We start from the raw sequence: 23,124 nt of genomic DNA, 5'->3' as shown, positions 1-23,124 counted from the left end.
CCGTAAACTGACGGAAAAGAGATGGGGGGCAAATAAAGCTTCTTCATTCGACACGTGCAGGATATTTTGTTTTTAATGGCGCCTTCTGTAACTAATTTGTGCCTTTACCGCAGTGATTTATGCTTTCCTATTCCAAAATGTTTCTCAGGCCTCAGATGGGCATTTTTGATAATAAAATGTAAAACTTTTCAAAATGTATCTTTTTAAAGTTATAACTTTTCAGGAAGTTTCCTTCGATTTTTCTATTTCAGAATTGCCCCCTGACCACCTATGCTTGAGCCCTAACACTATAAATATATATTTAATGGTATGTACTGTACATCAAAATAGGCATTGCCATGCTACAAATACATGTTACACATATGATTATACATTACATATACTATGCAGGAATAATGTATATGGCGGCTTAGTAGCACACTGTTACGGTCACACTACCTTTCTTGTTCCCAGTTTGCTGCTGTGATAGTTGAATCCCTGAATCAGTATTTTCCTAGTACGGAGGATGTAGAAGTCATCGCAGAGCCCGGGAGATATTATGTCTCCTCTGCTTTTGTCCTTGCTACCAATATTATAGCCAAGAAAAAGAATTACGTGAAAGGTGAGTAATTAGAATTACTGTATATATACATAGGAGTTTTCTCGGAAGCGATACCGTTATCCTTCACCTAAAATGCACTTTGGTATTTGTTTTTTCGTTTTTTTAATTGTCCTGATTTCTTGGAACAAGAGTAATTTCTGGCAAATAAATTAATTTCCAGCATAAAACGTACTTGATCATGGGCATAAATGGTTTCTGTACATTAAAATATTTACATTGCAATTTCAGAATACTTATTTTATTTAGTGTACCAACTTTAAAGTTTAAATGTATCAAGAACAGAGAAACTACATAAAGGGGCATATACAATTGGGCGCGTCCCTCGCACCCAATTTTGGATGACCGCGGGTATGCGCGCTCCCGATACCCGTGGTATCCAATAAAGAAAAAGTGGTCGTGGGGTTTTCAGCTCTGAAAAACCCGCGGCGCGAGAAAAAAAAAAATACTTCACTTACCTGGCCGGGGGTCTCCAGTGGTCTCCGCGGCTCCCGGTGGCCTCCTCTCCATTTTCTCACTGGAGAGGGGGCTGCTGGGAGCCCCGGGGGTTGCTGGTAGGCTCCAGGAGCTGGTGGGAGGAGCAAGGGCTGCTGGGAGATGTAGTTCTCCCAGCAACCATTCCCGGGGGGGGGGCACACAGACACTGGGGGGGGGGAAAAACACATAACAATAATATACATTTTTTTTTTAAAAAAAATGGACAGGCGATATATCGGAAAATAGATAATCGCGACATTGCGATTCTCTGCAGCTGCTGGGTATACACTGGGGCCCTGAGAACTGCTGGATTTACCATTTCCCGGTAGCCGCTTCTCTCTTCAGCCGCTGGGTGGTCCTGGCAGGCTGACCGATCAGCAGTAGTTGGCTGTACGGCAGACAATGGGGGGGGGGCAAGGAAGCGGTGACGTGCGGTGAGGTCAATTGGCTGGGGAGGCACACATGTACTGTATAAAACACAGTTTTTATATCAAAACTCTGAAGCATGACAGGGAGGATGATAGGGGAGGGAGGATGATAGGGGAGGGAGTATGATAGGGGAGGGAGGATGATAGGGGAGGGAGTATGATAAGGGAGGGAGTATGATAGGGGAGGGAGTATGACAGGGAGTATGATAGGGGAGGGAGTATGATAGGGGAGGATGAAAGGGGAGGGAGTATGATAAGGGAGGGAGTATGACAGGGGAGGGAGTATGATAGGGGAGGGAATATGACAGGGGAGGGAGTATGACAGGGGAGGGAGTATGAAAGGGGAGGGAGTATGACAGGGGAGGGAGTATGACAGGCAGTATGATAGGGGAGGGAGTATGACAGGGGAGGGAGTATGATAGGGGACGGAGTATGACAGGGGAGGGAGTATGATAGGGGAGAGAGTATGATAGGGGAGGGAGTATGACGGGACGGAGTATGATAGGGGAGGGAGTATGATAGGGGAGGGAGTATGACAGGGGAGGGAGTATGACAGGGGAGGGAGTATGATAGGGGAGGGAGTATGACAGGGGACGGAGTATGACAGGGGAGGGAGTATGACAGGGGAGGGAGTATGACGGGGAGTATGATAGGGGAGGGAGTATGACAGGGGAGGGAGTATGACGGGAGGGAGTATGATAGGGGAGGGAATATGACAGGGGAGGGAGTATGACAGGGGAGGGAGTATGATAGGGGAGGGAGTATGACAGGGGACGGAGTATGATAGGGAAGGGAATATGACAGGGGAGGGAGTATGACAGGGGAGGGAGTATGAAAGGGGAGGGAGTATGACAGGGGAGGGAGTATGATGGGGAGGGAGTATGATAGGGGAGGCTCTGCCTCACCTGACTGCACATCCCTGCAAGGAAGCAGAGAGGCCGGGAGGTCCCCCTGAGATTAGCGGCTGATGGAAGATTCTCTTCCAGCAGCCGCCCCATTGGGCATTTCTGACTGGTCACATTGTTTGTGACTATGTCAGGGAACTGGCAGCCTGCCTGGGTCGCAAATGATGCCAGGCAAGCGGTTAGGGCTGGACCTCAGCTGTTAATCTGCTAGGACATTCTAGAAGCCTGTGAGCCAGACTGGAAAGAAGGAACCCGCGACCAAGGCAGGAGATCCTCACGGACACCCAAGGGCCAAATGACATAAGAGCAGGTGCTGGCAGGGGAAGTCAGTCATGCCTGAGGTGGCTGTCAGCAGAGGGGCTTGCTGGCGAGAGCGGAGACCAGCATCAGAGGGGAGGAGCAGGAACTGCAGCAGCGCTTGGCAGGTGCAGCGTCGGAATGGAGCCAAGGCTGTAGGAAAAAGAGGCGGAGAGAAGACCAGCATCACAGCAGATGAGTGACAAAGGGTCTGATCTCATCACAGCGGGAGGAGTCGGGACAGTCATCCGCCCTCTTGCTGTAGCCTGCGCTGAGGAGTCGTCCTGAAGCCTGTCACACTTGTAGGTGCAGGGCTGAGGTGATCACTGCATGGATGAGAGGTTGGTGCTGACTTACTGTACTGTACTTACACAGCCCCACATCTTACCTCCAGGCTCCACTTTATTTGGGAAAATTATATAACTGATTTGTCTAAACCTGCAAGAATCACTTTTAAAGTGCCCCATTCACAAGGAGAATTACAGGTCAGTTGAGCTCAGCAAAACAAAACAAATAAAGGGGCAATAATACAACTAACTGATAGCTGTGGCAATTAACAGCCCAATTAGGGAGAGGTCTGTCTATACGGAGTGGATTACCTAATCTGGTTTTAGGTAGAGATGTGCGGGTCCGGTTCTCTGAGAATTTCGGGGATCCTTGTGATCCCGTTGTCAGATTGCGAGATTTTGCATTGAGCGTGCTTAACGCTTAGTGGCTGAGAGAGCCGTCTGTCACGGCTCTCAGCCAATCAGCATTAAGCCCACAGGTAGTTAGGTTTTAGCAAGATGCCGCCCTTGCCTGACACCGCTGGCACCCGCGCTGCCGACACAGCCAGCACCCCCGCTGCCCACCCCTTACTGGCAGCAACCCCCGCAGGCTGACACCCCCGCTGCTGACACTGCTGACACCCTGCATTGAGGACACCACTGACACCCATGCACTGCCAACACCATCAGGACCCACACACTGAGGACACCGTTGGCACCCCCACTGGAACCCCCGCTCTGCTGACGCAGCCGGCAATCTGCACTGAGGACACTGCCAGCACCCCTGCACTGCTGCCCCACATATTGAGGATGCCATCGGCGACCCCGCACTGCCGCTACTCCCACACCGAGGGCATCCCCGCACAGCCGACACTGTCAGCACTCCTGCACTGAGGACAAGGTTGGCACCCCTGCTCTGCCGACACTGCTGTTACAGTAAGTGCACTACCGGTGTATCCAGCCCACACTGTATAACTCACTGTATCAGTGTTGGAACTTGGAAGCTGAACTGTCACATGTTAGTGCCGCTCACTGTGTCACTTATCTTAGGGCCTGATTCAGAGCCGTTCGCAGTTTGCGGACGTTCGTTCAGGAAAAGGGGGTGACTATTCAAATGAACCGTTCGCTCTTTGCGGTCTGTTGACGCCTCTAGGTCTGAACGAGCGAACAAAACCTGCGGCCGCTATTTTGTAAAAAACACCCCCTGGCCGCTCACATCCTACGTCATGTCCGCTATTTAATAGATTAATCGAGTACATCGAACAGCATATGAACTGCTCGCTATTCTTGTGGCTGGTTTTTGCTACCACAATATTGCGAGCAGTTCTGGCTATAAAATAACCCAGTGACGTGGTCGATGACGCTGCTGTTTTAATTATGCACACCCATAAAACGCCCGTTTTTACCTTTAAGCACGCCTGCGTTCGGATCTCCACTCCCCGTTTTCAAGCACCTTCCCCTGTTACCACCCACATACGCCTCATCCTGTCACTCAAAATAGCAGGCATTCGCTATATAGCGAACAAATGATTTCTGGCCGCACTGACTGGTTCGCGCATGCATATTAAAACCCGTACGCATGCGCAGATGTGAAAACATCGCTCCGAATGAGCGAACGGCCGCTTACGAGCGGCTCTGAATCAGGCCTTTAGTCAGCCAGCTAGCTGGATGCAACCTTTTGGCCCTAGACTAGAGGAAAAAAAATCAATATTGCGAGGTGGTCAAAATTGATTGTAAATGACTGGAGAGAAATGTTATTGAGGTTAACAATACTGTAGGAACAAAAACAGGCCTAAAATTATGTGATTATGTGATTTTAGCTGTTTTTATAACTTTTTTTTTAGAAAAAATACAGATTTAAAAACAAATAAAGAAAACACTCAAGGGCTGTTTTGGCAAAACCAATCCAGATCCAAAACCAAAACCAAAACACGGGGGTCGGCGCACATCTCTAGTTTTAGGTAGGTGTGAGCGGGTTCGGATTTCTGAAATCCGAACCCCCCCGAGCCGAGGCCGATCCGAGTCAGGCTCGACTTTTTCCGCCTGACTCGGATCTGAAATCGAGGCAAAACGTCATCATCCCGCCTTCCGGGTCTCGCAGGTTTTGGATCCTATATAAGGTACCCGCGTCGGCGCTATTTTCTCACTCGGCTGTGGACAGTGAAGAGGGAGGGTGGGAGTTAGGGCTGGCTGGGCTGTGTAGTGTAGAGTTGTAGTGTACTGTAGTGCAGTGCAGTGTAGTGTTGTGCTGTGCTGCGCTGTGCTGCTGTTGTCCATAGGGGCTGTGTCCACTACTTCAAAGTCCATAGGGGCTGGCTGGACTGTGTTGTGCAGTCAGTTGTCCATAGGGGCTGTGTCCACTCCAAAGTCCTGTGCAGTGTCCCAGTCCTAAAGGGGTGCTGTAGTGTTGTCCAGGGGGTGCTCTGTCCGTCAGGGGTGCACCCCCCAAGTGCTAAAAAAAAAAAAATGTTTTCTGTGTTTGTGAGTTGTGTGCGCAGTAGCCGCACGTGCATCAACAAAGGAGCAGCGCCAAGCGTGCGCCTGTGTCCCATAAGTAAAAGGCCGGCTGGCTTGTCCATTAAAGGGTGCTGTAACCCCCAAAGGGCACTCCAAACAAAATAAAAAAATATATTTTTTTGTGTTTGTGAATTGTGTGCGCAGTAGCCGCACGTGCATCAACAAAGTAGTGCCAAGCGTGCGCCTGTGACCCATAAATAAAGGGCCAGCTGGATTGACCGCTAAAGGGTGCTGTAACCCCCAAAGGACACTCCAAACAAAATAAAAAAATATATATTTTTGTGTTTGTGAATTGTGTGCACAGTAGCCGCACGTGCATCAACAAAGTAGTGCCAAGCGTGCGCCTGTGTCCCATAAGTAAAAGGCCGGCTGGCTTGTCCATTAAAGGGTGCTGTAACCCCCAAAGGGCACTCCAAACAAAATAAAATAAAAAATTCTGTGTTTGTGAATTGTGTGCACTGTGGCTGCATGTGCATCAACGAAGGAGCAGCGCCAAGCGTGCGCCTGTGTCCCATAAGTAAAAGACCAGCTGGCTTGTCCATTACAGGGTGCTGTAACCCCCAAAGGGCACTCCAAACAAAATAAAAAAATATTTTTTTGTGTTTGTGAATTGTGTGCGCAGTAGCACGTGCATCAACAAAGTAGTGCCAAGCGTGCGCCTGTGTCCCATAAATAAAGGGCCGGCTGGATTGACCGCTAAAGGGTGCTGTAACCCCCAAAGGGCACTCCAAACAAAATAAAAAAAAAATTTCTGTGTTTGTGAATTGTGTGCACTGTGGCTGCACGTGCATCAACAAAGGAGCAGCGCCAAGCGTGCACCTGTGTCCCATAAGTAAAGGGCCGGCTGGCTCATTTCTTAAAGGGTGGTGTAACCCACAAAGTGCACTAGTCTCCAACAAAAATAAAAAATTATTTTCTGTGTTTGTGTGCGCCTTAGCCGCATGTATATATCAATATAACATAAATGGAGGACCAAACTTTCTCCGATAAAAATAAAATAGGGAAAGATCAAGAACCACTTCCTCCTAGTGCTGAAGCTGCTGCCACTAGTCATGACATAGACGATAACATGCCTTCAACGATGCCGATGCCCAATGTCATAGTAGAGGGCACATACAATCCCAAATGACAAAGTTCAGGAAAATTACCTTGAAAAAAACATTTAAATCATCTGAAGAGAAACGTAAACTTGCCAATATGCCATTTATGACACGGAGTGGCAAGGAATGGCTAAGGTCTTTCCCTATGTTCATGACTAGTGGTTCAGCTTCACATGACGATGGAAGCCCTCCTCCCACTAAAAAGATCAAACGAGTTAAGCTGGCAAAAGCACAGCGAAGAATTGTGCGTTCTAAGAAGATATCACAAATCCCCAAGGAGAGTCCAAGTGTGGTGGTGGTTGTGATGCCTGACCTTCCCAGCACTGGACGGGAAGAGGTGGCTCTTTCCACCATTTGCACGCCCCCTGCAAGTGCTGAAAGGAGCACCCACAGTCCACTTGCTGATATGCAAATTGAAGATGTCACTGTTGAAGTACAACAGGATGAGGATACTGGTGTAGCTGGCACTGAGGAGGAAGTTGGCGAGGAGGATTCTGATAGTGATGTGGTTTGTTTAAATCAGGCTCCGGGGGAGACAGTTGTTGTCCGTGGGATGAAAAAGCCCATCACGGTCATGCCTGGGCAGAAGACCAAACATTCCACCTCTTTGGTCTGGCAATATTTCTATCCAAATCCGGACAACACCTGTCTTGCCATATGTACCATATGTAAAGGTGAAATAAGTAGGGGTAGGTACGTTAACCACCTAGGAACATCCTCCCTTATACGGCACCTGCAGCGCATTCATAAAAAGTTACTGTCAAGTTCAGAAACTTTGGCTAAGACCGTAAGCAGTCCAGGGACACCTAAATCCCGTTGTCCACACCGTCAACTCCCTCCTCGTCAATTTCCTCCTTAGTCAGGATCGGAAGTAGTCCTGCAGGCCATGTCACTATCATGACTGACTCTCCTATCCGGGTTTCCTCCAGAGGATCCTGCATTGCTACGCCTCCTGCTGCCGCTACTGCTGTTGCTGCTGCTGGGAGTCATTCATCATCCCAGAGAGGAAGTAGGAATACCACTACTTTTACTAAACAATTGACCCTCCAACAGTCCTTAGCGAGGAGGATGAAGTACGACAGCAGTCATCCTGAAGCAAAACGTATAACTGAGGCCTTGACAGCTATGTTGGTGTTAGACGTGCGTCCGGTATCCGCCATTAGTGCAGTGGGATTTAGACAATTGATGGAGGTAGTGTGTCCCCGGTTCCAAATCCCGTCTAGATTCCACTTCACTAGGCAGTCGATACCGAGACTGTACAGAAACGTCAGAAAAAGTGTCCTCAGTGTCCTGAAAAATGCCGTTGTACCCAATGTCCACTTAACCACGGACATGTGGACAAGTGGGACAGGGCAGACTAAGGACTATATGACTGTGACAGCCCACTGGGTAGATGTATCACCTTACGCAGCAACAGCAGCAGTGTCACCAGTAGCAGCATCTCAGAAACGCCAGCTCGTTCCAAGGCAGGCTACACTGTGTATCACCGGTTTCAGTAAGAGGCACACCGCCGACAACCTCTTAGAGAAACTGAGGGAAATCATCGCCCAGTGGCTTACCCCACTTAGACTCTCCTGGGGATTTGTGATATCTGACAATGCCACCAATATTGTGTGGGCATTACATCTGGGCAAATTCCAGCACATCCCATGTTTTGCTCACACAATAAACTTGGTGGTGCAGAATTTTCTGAAAAGCGACAGGGGTGTGCAGGAGACGCTTTGGGTGGCCCGAAAAATTTCTGTCCACTTTCGCCATTCAGCGACTGCGTGCCGAAGACTGGAGCGCCAGCAAACACTCTTGAACCTGCCCCGCCATCACCTGAAGCAAGAGGTTGTGACGCGGTGGAACAACCCTCTATATGCTTCAGAGGATGGAGGAGCAGCAAAAGGCCATTCAAACCTATACATCCACCTATGACATAGGCACAGGTGGATGTAAGGTGGATGACTCAAGCGCAGTGGAGAATGATTTCCGTGTTGTGCAAGGTTCTCCAGCCCTTCGAACTTGCCACATGTGAAGTCAGTTCAGACACTGCCAGCTTGAGTCAGGTCATTCCCCTCATCAGGCTTTTGCAGAAGCAGCTGGAGAAAGTGAAGGAGGAGCTAAGATGGAGCGATTCCGCTCGGCATGTGGGACATGTGGATGAAGCCCTTCATTCGCTTTGCCAGGATTCCAGGGTGGTCAATCTGTTGAAATCAGACCACTACATTTTGGCCACCGTGCTCGATCCTAGGTTTAAAGCCTATGTGGTGTCTCTCTTTCCGGCCGACACAAGCCTGCAGAGGTGCAAAGACCTGCTGGTGAACACACTGTCAGCTGAAGCGGAACGTGACACGTCAACAGCTCCTTCTTCATTTTCTCCGGCAACTGGGGCTGCCAGGAAAAAACTTAGGTATCCTAAGCAACCCGCTGGCGGTGATACAGGGCAGGCAGGACCAAGTTTGGACATCTGGTCCGGACTGAAGGACCTGGCAACAATTTCTGACATGTCTACTGTCACTACATATGATACTGTCACCATTGACAGAATGATGGAGGATTACATCGGTGACAGCATCCAAGTAGGCATGTCAGACAGTCCATACCTATACTGGCAGGAAAAAGAGGCAATTTGGAGGCCCCTGTACAAACTGGCTCTATTTTACCTGAGTTGCCCCCCCTCCAGTGTGTACTCCGAAAGAGTGTTTAGTGCAGCCGGGAACCTTGTCAGCGAAAGGCGTAGGAGGTTGCTTCCACAAAATGTGGAGAAGATGATGTTCATAAAAATGAATTATCAACTCTTCCAGGGAGACCAGCCTCCAGAACGTACAGAGGGACCTGTGGTGGTGGATTCCAGTGGGGACGAGTTAATACTCTGTGAGGATGAGGATGTACACAACACTGAAGAGGGTGAGGAATCGGTGGATGAGGAGGATGAGGACGACATCTTGCCGCCGTAGAGCCAGTTTGTGCAGGGACAGATTAATTTCCAGCTTGTTTTGTGGGGGCCCAAACGAACCAATCATTTCAGCCACAGTTGTGTGGCAGACCCTGGCGCTGAAATGATTGCTTTGTTAAAGTGTGCATGTCCTGTTTATACAACATAAGGGTGGGTGGGAGGGCCCAAAGACAATTCCATCTTGCACCTCTTTTTTTTCTTTGCATTATGTACAGTTTGGGGCCTAGTTTTTCAAACTGCCATCCTGTCTGCCACTGCAGTATCACTCCTAGATGGGTCACGTGTTTGTGCCGCCCACTCGTGTCGCTTAGCATAGTCATCCAGCTACCTCGGTGCAACCTTTTGGACATAAAAACACTATTGTGAGGTGTGGGGTGTTCAGAATAGACTGGAAATTAGTGGAAATTAAGGTTATTGAGGTTAATAATAGCATAGGAGCAGAAAAACCAACACATTCTGTGATTTTAGCTGTTTTTATGCTTTTTTAAAAAAAAAATACAAATCCAAAACACAAAACCCAGAACCCAAAACACGGAAGTGTGGTTTTGGCAAAACCAATCCAGATCCAAAACACGAAGAAAGATCCAGATCCAAAACCAAAACACAAAACACAAAAAGTGGCCGGTGCACACCCCTAGTTTTAGGACAACCTAAAGACTTAGGGGCTGATTCAGAGCCGCTCGTAAGCGGCAGTACGCTCGTTCCGAGCGATGTTCGCACATCTGCGCATGTGTACGGTTTTTAGTACGCATGCGCGAACCAGTCAGTGTGGCCGAAAATCGTTTGTTCGCTATATAGCGAATTCCTGCAACTTTGACTGACAGAATGAGGCGTATGTGGGTGGTAACAGGGGAAGGTGCTTGAAAACAGGGAGTGGAGATCAGAACGCAGGCGTGCTTAAAGGTCAAAGCGGGCGTTTTATGGGTGTGCATAATTACAACAGCAGCGTCATTGACCACGTCACTTGGTTGATTTATAGTCAGAACTGCTCGTAAAACTGTGGTAGCAAAAACCAACCCCAAGAATAGCGAGCAGTTCATACGCTGTTCGATGAACTTGATTAATCTAATAAATAGCGGACATGACGTATGATGCGAACGGCCAGGGGACGTTTTTATCAAAATTTCGAGCGCAAGTTTTGCTCGCTCGTTCAGACTTAGAGGCGTGAACAGACCGCAAAGAGCGAACGGTTCATTTGAATAGCCACCCCTTTTTTTAAAACGAACGACCGCAAATAGCGAGCGCCTCTGAATGAGGTCCTTAATTTAATGTCCATGTGGAACTAAAGTAAAGCTAACCTATTGTTCTCCATACGTCTTGAGGGAGCATAGATTCAATAACAAATAAACTAAAAAAGTATATTACCAGGACCTGAACCGTGAAGCTATAATTCAGCCATTGCTAAACTTCCCAACATTATTGAAAAACAAAGGGCTCCATTTACCAACGATGCATAACCAGTTTAGCGCTCGCTAAAGGGGTTATGTCACCCTTTCTTTATTCAACAAAACAGTGGTAATCTAAGATTACCGCTGTTTTTCACAGCATCACTGTCGCCATCTTTAGATGATGAGAGCGATGTGGTCTCCATTGCCCATTATCATTCTATACCACAGTGCCTTATTGTACATGTTATACTGTATGTACAGAGCAGTAAGCCAAACTAATACTCTTCTCTTTACAGGAGCAGACGGGAAAGTCAGCAGACAACTGGCCTATTATCTCAATGAGGGGCTGTTTGGGTCATTCATGAATTTTAAATTATGCAAAGAAGATAAAAGCCTAAAACTAACATTGGAAAAGGTAAGTGCCCATAGGTGTTCCTGATCAATGTGGGAAGAAGAGGGGACAGCACACACATAAATGGAATAACATTATTATACAAGGAGCATCCTGTTCAAATATAATGTGTATTTTTACTAGGGGTGTGCACCGGCCACTTTTCGTGTTTTGGTTTTGGATCTGGATCTTTCTTCGTGTTTTGGATCTGGATTGGTTTTGCCAAAACCACCCTTCCGTGTTTTGGGTTCTGGGTTTTGTGTTTTGGATCTGTATTTTTTTTTAAAAAAGCATAAAAACAGCTAAAATCACAGAATTTGTAGGTTTTTCTGCTCCTATGCTATTATTAACCTCAATAACCTTAATTTCCACTCATTTCCAGTCTATTCTGAACACCTCACACCTCACAATAGTGTTTTTATGTCCAAAACGTTGCACCGAGGTAGCTGGATGACTATGCTAAGCGACACGAGTGGGCGGCACAAACACGTGACCCATCTAGGCGTGAAACTGCAGTGGCAGACAGGATGGCAGTTTGAAAAACTAGGCCCCAAACTGTACATAATGCAAAGAAAAAAAAGAGGTGCAAGATGGAATTGTCCTTGGGCCCTCCCACCCACCCTTATGTTGTATAAACAGGACATGCACACTTTAACAAACCAATCATTTCAGCGCCAGGGTCTGCCACACAACTGTGGCTGAAATGATTGGTTCGTTTGGGCCCCCACAAAACAAGCTGGCAATTAATGTGTCCCTGCACAAACTGGCTCTATGGAGGCAAGATGTCATCCTCATCCTCCTCATCCACCGATTCCTCACCCTCTTCAGTGTGTACATCCTCATCCTCACAAAGTATTAACTCGTCCCCACTTGAATCCACCACCACAGGTCCCTCTGTACCTTCTGGAGGCTGGTCTCCCTGGAAGAGCTGATAATTCATTTTGATGAACATCATCTTCTCCACATTCTGTGGAAGCAACCTCCTACGCCTTTCGCTGACAAGGTTCCCGGCTGCACTAAACACTCTTTCGGAGTACACACTGGAGGGGGGGCAACTCAGGTAAAATAGAGCCAGTTTGTACAGGGGCCTCCAAATTGCCTCTTTTTCCTGCCAGTACAGGTATGGACTGTCTGCCATGCCTACTTGGATGCTGTCACCGATGTAATCCTCCACCATTCTGTCAATGGTGACAGTATCATATGCAGTGACAGTAGACATGTCAGAAATTGTTGCCAGGTCCTTCAGTCCGGACCAGATGTCCAAACTTGGTCCTGCCTGCCCTGCATCACCGCCAGCGGGTTGCTTAGGATACCTAAGTTTTTTCCTGGCAGCCCCAGTTGCAGGAGAAAATGAAGAAGGAGCCGTTGACGTGTCACGTTCCGCTTCAGCTGATAGTGTGTTCACCAGCAGGTCTTTGCACCTCTGCAGGCTTGTGTCGGCCGGAAAGAGAGACACCACATAGGCTTTAAACCTAGGATCGAGCACGGTGGCCAAAACGTAGTGGTCTGATTTCAACAGATTGACCACCCTGGAATCCTGGCAAAGCGAATGAAGGGCTTCATCCACAAGTCCCACATGCCGAGCGGAATCGCTCCGTCTTAGCTCCTCCTTCACTTTCTCCAGCTGCTTCTGCAAAAGCCTGATGAGGGGAATGACCTGACTCAAGCTGGCAGTGTCTGAACTGACTTCACGTGTGGCAAGTTCGAAGGGCTGGAGAACCTTGCACAACACGGAAATCATTCTCCACTGCACTTGAGTCAGGTGCATACCCCCTCCTTTGCCTATGTCATAGGTGGATGTATAGGCTTGTATGGCCTTTTGCTGCTCCTCCATCCTCTGAAGCATATAGAGGGTTGAGTTCCACCGCGTCACAACCTCTTGCTTCAGGTGATGGCGGGGCAGGTTCAAGAGTGTTTGCTGGCGCTCCAGTCTTCGGCACGCAGTCGCTGAATGGCGAAAGTGGCCAGAAATTTTTCGGGCCACCCAAAGCGTCTCCTGCACGCCCCTGTCGCTTTTCAGAAAATTCTGCACCACCAAGTTTATTGTGTGAGCAAAACATGGGACGTGCTGGAATTTGCCCAGATGTAATGCCCGCACAATATTGGTGGCGTTGTCAGATATCACAAATCCCCAGGAGAGTCTAAGTGGGGTAAGCCACTGGGCGATGATTTCCCTCAGTTTCTCTAAGAGGTTGTCGGCGGTGTGCCTCTTACTGAAACCGGTGATACACAGCGTAGCCTGCCTTGTAACGAGCTGGCATTTCTGAGATGCTGCTACTGGTGACGCTGCTGCTGTTGCTGCGTAAGGTGATACATCTACCCAGTGGGCTGTCACAGTCATATAGTCCTTAGTCTGCCCTGTTCCACTTGTCCACATGTCCGTGGTTAAGTGGACATTGTGTACAACGGCATTTTTCAGGACACTGAGGACACTTTTTCTGACGTTTCTGTACAGTCTCGGTATCGCCTGCCTAGTGAAGTGGAATCTAGACGGGATTTGGAACCGGGGACACACTACCTCCATCAATTGTCTAAATCCCACTGCACTAATGGCGGATACCGGACGCACGTCTAACACCAACATAGCAGTCAAGGCCTCAGTTATACGTTTTGCTTCAGGATGACTGCTGTCGTACTTCATCCTCCTCGCTAAGGACTGTTGGAGGGTCAATTGTTTAGTAAAAGTAGTGGTGTTCCTACTTCCTCTCTGGGATGATGAACGACTCCCAGCAGCAGCAACAGCAGCAGCGGCAGCAGTAGGCGTAGCAATGCAGGATCCTCCAGAGGAATCCCGGATAGGAGAGTCAGTCATGCCAGTGACATGGCCTGCAGGACTACTTCCGATCCTGACTAAGGAGGAAATTGACGAGGAGGGAGTTGACGGTGTGGTTTGCAGGCGCTTGGATACAACAGGACAACGGGATTTAGGTGTCCCTGGACTGCTTACGGTCTTAGCCAAAGTTTCTGAACTTGACAGTAACTTTTTATGAACGCGCTGCAGGTGCCGTATAAGGGAGGATGTTCCTAGGTGGTTGACGTCCCTACCCCTACTTATTTCACCTTTACATATGGTACATATGGCAAGACAGTTGTTGTCCGGATTTGGATAGAAATATTGCCAGACCAAAGAGGTGGAATGTTTGGTCTTCTGCCCAGGCATGACCGTGATGGGCTTTTTCATCCCACGGACAACAACTGTCTCCCCCGGAGCCTGATTTAAACAAACCACATCACCATCAGAATCCTCCTCGCCAACTTCCTCCTCAGCGCCAGCTACACCAGTATCCTCATCCTGTTGTACTTCAACAGTGACATCTTCAATTTGCATATCAGCAAGTGGACTGTGGGTGCTCCTTTCAGCACTTGCAGGGGGCGTGCAAATGGTGGAAAGAGCCACCTCTTCCCGTCCAGTGCTGGGAAGGTCAGGCATCGCAACCACCACCACACTTGGACTCTCCTTGGGGATTTGTGATATCTTCTTAGAAAGCACAGTTCTTCGCTGTGCTTTTGCCAGCTTAACTCTTTTGATTTTTTTAGTGGGAGGAGGGCTTCCATCGTCATGTGAAGCTGAACCACTAGTCATGAACATACTAGGGATCGACCTTAGCCGTTCCTTGCCACTCCGTGTCGTAAATGGCATATTGGCAAGTTTACGTTTCTCTTCAGCTGATTTAAATGTCTTTTTCAAGGTCATTTTCCTGAACTTTGCCATTTGGGATTGTATGTGCCCTCTACTATGACATTGGGCATCGGCCTTGGCAGACGACGTTGATGGCATGTTATCGTCTATGTCATGACTAGTGGCAGCAGCTTCAGCACTAGGAGGAAGTGGTTCTTGATCTTTCTCTATTTTATTTTTATCGGAGAAAGTTTGGTCCTCCATTTATGTTATATCGATTTGATATATACGTGCGGCTAAACACAGAAAATAATTTTTTTTTTGGTTTGGACTGGAGTGTACTTTGTGGGTTACAGCACCCTTTAACGGTCAAGCCAGCCGGCCCTTTACTTATGACACAGGCGCACGCTTGGCACTACTTTGTTGATGCACGTGCGGCTACTGCGCACACAATTCACAAACACAGAAAATAATTTTTTTTTGGTTTGGACTGGAGTGTACTTTCGGGGGTTACAGCACCCTTTAACGGTCAAGCCAGCCGGCCCTTTACTTATGACACAGGCGCACGCTTGGCACTACTTTGTTGATGCACGTGCGGCTACTGCGCACACAATTCACAAACACAGAAAATAATTTTTTTTTGGTTTGGACTGGAGTGTACTTTCGGGGGTTACAGCACCCTTTAACGGTCAAGCCAGCCGGCCCTTTACTTATGACACAGGCGCACGCTTGGCACTACTTTGTTGATGCACGTGCGGCTACTGCGCACACAATTCACAAACACAGAAAATAATTTTTTTTTTGGTTTGGACTGGAGTGTACTTTCGGGGGTTACAGCACCCTTAACGGTCAAGCCAGCTGGCCCTTTACTTATGACACAGGTGCACGCTTGGCACTACTTTGTTGATGCACGTGCGGCTACTGCGCACACAATTCACAAACACAGAAAATAATTTTTTTTTTGGTTTGGACTGGAGTGTACTTTCGGGGGTTACAGCACCCTTAACGGTCAAGCCAGCCGGCCCTTTACTTATGACACAGGCGCACGCTTGGCACTACTTTGTTGATGCACGTGCGGCTACTGCGCACACAATTCACAAACACAGAAAATAATTTTTTTTTGGGTTTGGACTGGAGTGTACTTTCGGGGGTTACAGCACCCTTAACGGTCAAGCCAGCCGGCCCTTTACTTATGACACAGGCGCACGCTTGGCACTACTTTGTTGATGCACGTGCGGCTACTGCGCACACAATTCACAAACACAGAAAATAATTTTTTTTTTGGTTTGGACTGGAGTGTACTTTCGGGGGTTACAGCACCCTTAACGGTCAAGCCAGCCGGCTCTTTACTTATGACACAGGCGCACGCTTGGCACTACTTTGTTGATGCACGTGCGGCTACTGCGCACACAATTCACAAACACAGAAAATAATTTTTTTTTGGCTTGGACTGGAGTGTACTTTCGGGGGTTACAGCACCCTTTAACGGTCAAGCCAGCTGGCCCTTTACTTATGACACAGGCGCACGCTTGGCACTACTTTGTTGATGCACGTGCGGCTACTGCGCACACAATTCACAAACACAGAAAAAATTTTTTTTTTTGCTTTGGACTGGAGTGTACTTTCGGGGGTTACAGCACCCTTAACGGTCAAGCCAGCCGGCCCTTTACTTATGACACAGGCGCACGCTTGGCACTACTTTGTTGATGCACGTGCGGCTACTGCGCACACAATTCACAAACACAGAAAATAATTTTTTTTTGGTTTGGACTGGAGTGTACTTTCGGGGGTTACAGCACCCTTAACGGTCAAGCCAGCCGGCCCTTTACTTATGACACAGGCGCACGCTTGGCACTACTTTGTTGATGCACGTGCGGCTACTGCGCACACAATTCACAAACACAGAAAATATTTTTTTTTTTGGTTTGGACTGGAGTGTACTTTCGGGGGTTACAGCACCCTTAACGGTCAAGCCAGCCGGCCCTTTACTTATGACACAGGCGCACGCTTGGCACTACTTTGTTGATGCACGTGCCGCTACTGCGCACACAATTCACAAACACAGAAAATAATTTTTTTTTTGGTTTGGACTGGAGTGTACTTTCGGGGGTTACAGCACCCTTAACGGTCAAGCCAGCCGGCCCTTTACTTATGACACAGGCGCACGCTTGGCACTACTTTGTTGATGCACGTGCGGCTACTGCGCACACAATTCACAAACACAGAAAATAATTTTTTTTTTGGTTTGGACTGGAGTGTACTTTCGGGGGTTACAGCACCCTTAACGGTCAAGCCAGCCGGCCCTTTACTTATGACACAGGCGCACGCTTGGCACTACTTTGTTGATGCACGTGCGGCTACTGCGCACACAATTCACAAACACAGAAAATAATTTTTTTTTTGGTTTGGACTGGAGTGTACTTTCGGGGGTTACAGCACCCTTAACGGTCAAGCCAGCCGGCCCTTTACTTATGACACAGGCGCACGCTTGGCACTACTTTGTTGATGCACGTGCGGCTACTGCGCACACAATTCACAAACACAGAAAATAATTTTTTTTTTGGTTTGGACTGGAGTGTACTTTCGGGGGTTACAGCACCCTTAACGGTCAAGCCAGCCGGCCCTTTACTTATGACACAGGCGCACGCTTGGCACTACTTTGTTGATGCACGTGCGGCTACTGCGCACACAATTCACAAACACAGAAAATAATTTTTTTTTTGGTTTGGACTGGAGTGTACTTTCGGGGGTTACAGCACCCTTAACGGTCAAGCCAGCCGGCCATTTACTTATGACACAGGCGCACGCTTGGCACTACTTTGTTGATGCACGTGCGGCTACTGCGCACACAATTCACAAACACAGAAAATAATTTTTTTTTTGGTTTGGACTGGAGTGTACTTTCAGGGGTTACAGCACCCTTAACGGTCAAGCCAGCCGGCCCTTTACTTATGACACAGGCGCACGCTTGGCACTACTTTGTTGATGCACGTGCGGCTACTGCGCACACAATTCACAAACACAGAAAATAATTTTTTTTTGGTTTGGACTGGAGTGTACTTTCGGGGGTTACAGCACCCTTTAACGGTCAAGCCAGCCGGCCCTTTACTTATGACACAGGCGCACGCTTGGCACTACTTTGTTGATGCACGTGCGGCTACTGCGCACACAATTCACAAACACAGAAAATATATTATTTTTTTAGCACTTGGGGGGAGCACCCCTGATGGACAGAGCACCCCCTGGACAACACTACAGCACCCCTTTAGGTCTGGGACACTGCACAGGACTTTGGAGTGGACACAGCCCCTATGGAGAACTGACTGCACAACACAGTCCAGCCAGCCCCTATGGACTTTGAAGTAGTGGACACAGCCCCTATTAACAACAGCAGCACAGCACAACACAGCCAGCCCCTATGGACTTTGAAGTAGTGGACAACAGCAGCACTACACTACACTACACTACACTACACAGCCCTAACTCCCACCCTCCCTCTTCACTGTCCACAGCCGAGTGAGAAAATGGCGCCGACGCGGGTACCTTATATAGGATCCAAAACCCGCGAGACTCGGAAGGCGGGATGATGACGTTTTGCCTCGATTTCAGATCCGAGTCAGGCGGGAAAAGTCGAGCCTGACTCGGATCGGACTCGGATCGGGGGGGCTCGGGGGGGTTCGGATTTCAGAAATCCGAACCCGCTCACCCCTAATACACACAGTACACACAGCCCCTTCATCATCCTCATACACAGTACACACAGCCCCTTCATCATCTGTATATCCACAGTACACACAGCTCCTTCATCATCTGCATACACAGTACACACAGCCCCTCCATCATCTGCATACACACTATACACACAGCCCCTTCATCATCTGCATACACTATACACACAGCCCCTTCATCATCTGCATACACACAGTACACACAGCCCCTTCATCATCTGCATACACACAGTACACACAGCCCCTTCATCATCTGCATACACACAGTACACAGCTCCTTCATCATCTGCATACACACAGTACACACAGCCCCTTCATCATCTGCATACACACAGTACACACAGCTCCTTCATCATCTGCATACACACAGTACACACAGCCCCTTCATCATCTGCATACACAGTACACACAGCTCCTTCATCATCTGCATACACAGTACACACAGCCCCTTCATCATCCGCATACACAGTACACACAGCCCCTTCATCATCCGCATACACACAGTATACACAGCTCCTTCATCATCCGCATACACAGTACACACAGCCCCTTCATCATCCGCATACACACAGTACACACAGCCCCTTCATCATCTGCATACACACAGTACACACAGCCCCTTCATCATCTGCATACACACAGTACACAAAGCCCCTTCATCATCTGCATACACACTGTACACACAGCCCCTTCATCATCTGCATACACACAGCCCCTTCATCATCTGCATACACTGTACACACAGCCCCTTCATCTTCTGCATACACACAGTACACACAGCCCCTCCTTCATCTGCATACACACAGTACACACAGCCCCTTCATCATCTGCATACACAGTACACACAGCCCCTTCATCATCTGCATACACACAGTACACACAGCCCCTTCATCATCTGCATACACACAGTACACACAGCCCCTTCATCATCTGCATACACACAGTACACACAGACCCTTCATCATCTGCATACACACAGTACACACAGCCCCTTCATCATCTTCATACACACAGTACACACAGCCCCTTCACATAGCTCCGCCCTCTCAGCACTCGCTTCGCCGCAGTGGGTGGAGTGCACCTTTCCCTTCAGGATCCCCGGTGGCACTTCATAATAATGCGCCGGCAGTGCGGACCAACAGCCAATTAGGAGCAGCCTCATGGTCGCTCATGATTGGTTACTGGCTGCGCGGACCGACTGCCAATTAGGAGCGGGTACGTAGCCGCTCATGATTGGTTACCGGCCGCGCGGACCAACAGCCAATTAGGAGCGGCCACGTGGCTTCTCCTGATAGGATGCCGGTCCGCGAGCCATGATTGGCTCGAGTGACCGGCGTTAGTGGCCAATTTTGCTGCCAGGTGCCCTATTAATTAAGCTGCTGTCACGCCCTTGCCCACATGACACTGGAGGGGCTTGCCCAGCACTCAGGGAGTTGCTGGGATGACCCCTGCTTCCCTCAACACAGTGTGATTGACGCACGTATCATTCATCACCGGTGCGGCACTGCTTGGTGACACCATCCAAGGGGGTGACAACATAATAGCAGAGCAGCTATGCTATTTTGGTGTCATCCTCTTTAATGGTATCATCCGGTGCTGCCTGCACCCCCCTAGTGACGCCATTGGCTATATGATTTTAATGCACTTGTGTTAATAAATAGTCTAAGTGTGTCAATAAGAAACTTGAACAAATATTAGAAATCACACCTGACCAGATCGGAGATATTGCATGGTTTATAGCCTCCAGCATTATCCCTGCCTCCTTCTGTGATTGGCTGACTCTCTCCAGATATGAATTATTATTCTGTCTATTGCCTCCAGCATTATCGCCGCCTCCTCCTGTGATTGGCTGACACTGTCCAGAGATGACATATTATTCTATCTATTGCCTCCAGCATTTGCCCCGTCTCCTCCTTTGAGGCTGATTTATATTTAAACTTTATACGCCTCAAAAACTCAATTCCAGTCCTGATCACTTGCAAACAACGCACTTCGTATAAAGATGTTGATGACTGAGATGTGTAAGTACTGTATGCTAATATCTTTACATACTATATAGCATTATAGGATGATTACAGATAGCAATATTTACTTACTATGTGCTTGCAATTCTATCATTGATGTGGACTTTTCTTATTATTCTAATATTTATAGAGAAGCTGTACAGATCTGTGGGGTACATAGAGATTATGGGGGATATGTATCAACAGTATTTTGCATGAAAAAAAGTGATAAAAATGGTTTTCCAGTGTTTTTCGCTAGAGATAAGTTTCGAGGAAATGTATCAATGTTTTTTGCATATTTTTTAAAAGTTTTTTTCGCCAAAATATGCTTTTCATTTTTTTATGTTATCGTTATTTTTGTTGTAATTGAAATCAATGAGAGCCTTATGTATCATCATTTTATCGTTTTTTTTAAGTGAAAATTATCGTGTTTTATCCTGTGCTGTATCCTGTGTTGCTGCCATCTACCCAGACTGTGGGAAGGTATTGCTCAAATAGGGGGAGCAGATAATTTACCCCTATGTGCTTAAAACTGTGCCTTTCTGAAAAGGTTTTGGATGGTACGCGACCATTTTTATCAATTTTGTTGTTGAATAAATGTTTTATGGTTTTACACTATGTATTCTCCCCTCTTTTTGTCTTATATGGCCTTTTGATGCTGAGGGGTATTAGTGTGAAAAACCAAGTGGAGAAACCAGGTTGCTGACTCTAAAGAAAATAAGGATGTACAACAGTTGAACTATAAACGAGTGACTATTTGTGTCAATTGGACAACATTATAATTTTCACCGTACTTGCACCTTTACTTGAGCGCTTTTAACGTCCTTTATTTTTGACTATATATACATCTGTGATTGGTGAAAATCACATTGTAATTAGCTGCCAGGTGCAGCGTGGAGCGCGAACATCTATTTCTCTGTTTTGAGTGGACACAGCCCCTATGGACAACAGCAGCACAACACAGCCCAGCCAGCGCTAGCTCCCACCCTCCGTCGTCACTGTCCACAGCCGGAGTGAGAAATGGCTCCGACGCGGGGACCTATTATAGAATCCAAAACCTGCGAGATCCGGAAGGCGGGATGATGACGTTTTGCCTCGATTTCAGTTCCGAGTCAGGCGGGAAAACCCGAGCCGGACTCGGTTCCCGGCTCGGATCGGGGGGGGCTCGGGGGGGGGTTCGGATTTCAGAAATCAGAACCCGCTCATCCCTACTATCTATCTATCTATCTATCTATCTATCTATCTATCTATCTATCTATCTCATATCTATCTATCTGTCTATCTCATATCTATCTATCTCATATCTATCTATCTATCTATCTCATATCTATCTATCTATCTATCTATCTATCTATCTCATATCTATCTATCTGTCTATCTCATATCTATCTATCTCATATCTATCTATCTATCTCATATCTATCTATCTATCTAGCAATCAATCTATTCATCTGAAGTAAAAAATGTGATGGGTTGCAACAAGACTGCGAAACACAAAACAGCCACACAGGATCTCCTAGTCCTAGAAAGGATATCACCACATCCCTACGCATAAATCAAATCACACAAAAAATTGGAACAGGAGATGCACCAATAGGCGCTCTATCATGAGAGAATACTTATATATATGGTAAAGGCACGTTCCTTGAATCGGAAAAGAATCCTCATGTACTTCTTTCTTAGGGACTCCTTGGGTAAAAGTTCATAGTAGTCTCCCTCCATGTATATTGGAAATGAAAAAGACAAAGATAACATGTGTTGTATCACTGTTTTTCAATCATCCCTTGATTTATCATACATGGCAGGGAAATTTCGACTATAGGGTTTCAATGGAGCGTACCCTACTCGCAAAGAAAAACACAGTGGTAATCGCACAAAGGTATCTTTAACATAGACCATCCCACACCACACTTGTTCTGAACAATATGAGGTACAGCGTACCATTCACTCACTCTAGCACAGAATTTTGAAGTCACATCAAGGTATCTTTAATTCTGTGAATATATCAATACAGGTTGAGTCTCCCATATCCAAATATTCTGAAATACGGAATATTCCGAAATACAGAATTTTTTTAGCATGACTGAGATAATGAAACCTTTGTTTTTTGATGGTGCAATGTACACAAACTTTGTTTAAAGCACAAAATTATTAAAACTATTGTATAAAATTACCTTTAGGCTTTGTGTATAAGGTGTACTGTATATGAAACATAAATGAACATAAATGAATTTCATGTATGTACACAAACTGTGTTTGAGCCACAAAATTATTGAAAAAATTGTATAAAATTAACTGCAGGCTGTGTATATAAGGTGTATATAGAACATAAATGCATTCTGTGTTTAGATTTGGGTCCCATTCCCAAGATATCTCATTATGGTATGCAAATATTCCAAAATACGGAATATTCCGATATCCAAAATACCCCTGGTCCCAAGCATTTTGGATATGGGAGACTCAACC

At 47.3% G+C, this 23,124-nt stretch overlaps 1 protein-coding gene across 1 annotated transcript in view; it reads left to right on the top strand.

Annotated features, from left to right (window-relative positions):
- LOC148522738 (antizyme inhibitor 2-like) overlaps positions 1–20,508 on the top strand; it is a 41,184-nt gene extending 20,676 nt beyond the window's left edge. The window contains exons 4-6 of the mRNA XM_088473781.1: positions 454–601; positions 11,214–11,332; positions 20,317–20,508. Of these exons, the coding sequence (XP_088329907.1) occupies positions 454–601; positions 11,214–11,332; positions 20,317–20,508 (459 nt within the window). The remainder of the gene's footprint in view (positions 1–453; positions 602–11,213; positions 11,333–20,316) is intronic.
- Positions 20,509–23,124: the final 2,616 nt, after the last annotated feature.

The sequence above is a fragment of the Taudactylus pleione genome, unplaced genomic scaffold (assembly GCF_031769625.1).
Source record: "Taudactylus pleione unplaced genomic scaffold, aTauple2 ptg000140l, whole genome shotgun sequence".
Lineage (NCBI taxonomy): Eukaryota > Metazoa > Chordata > Amphibia > Anura > Myobatrachidae > Taudactylus > Taudactylus pleione.
The sequence above is the reverse complement of the archived record's forward strand: the minus strand, read 5'-3'. Positions and strand labels throughout refer to the sequence as shown.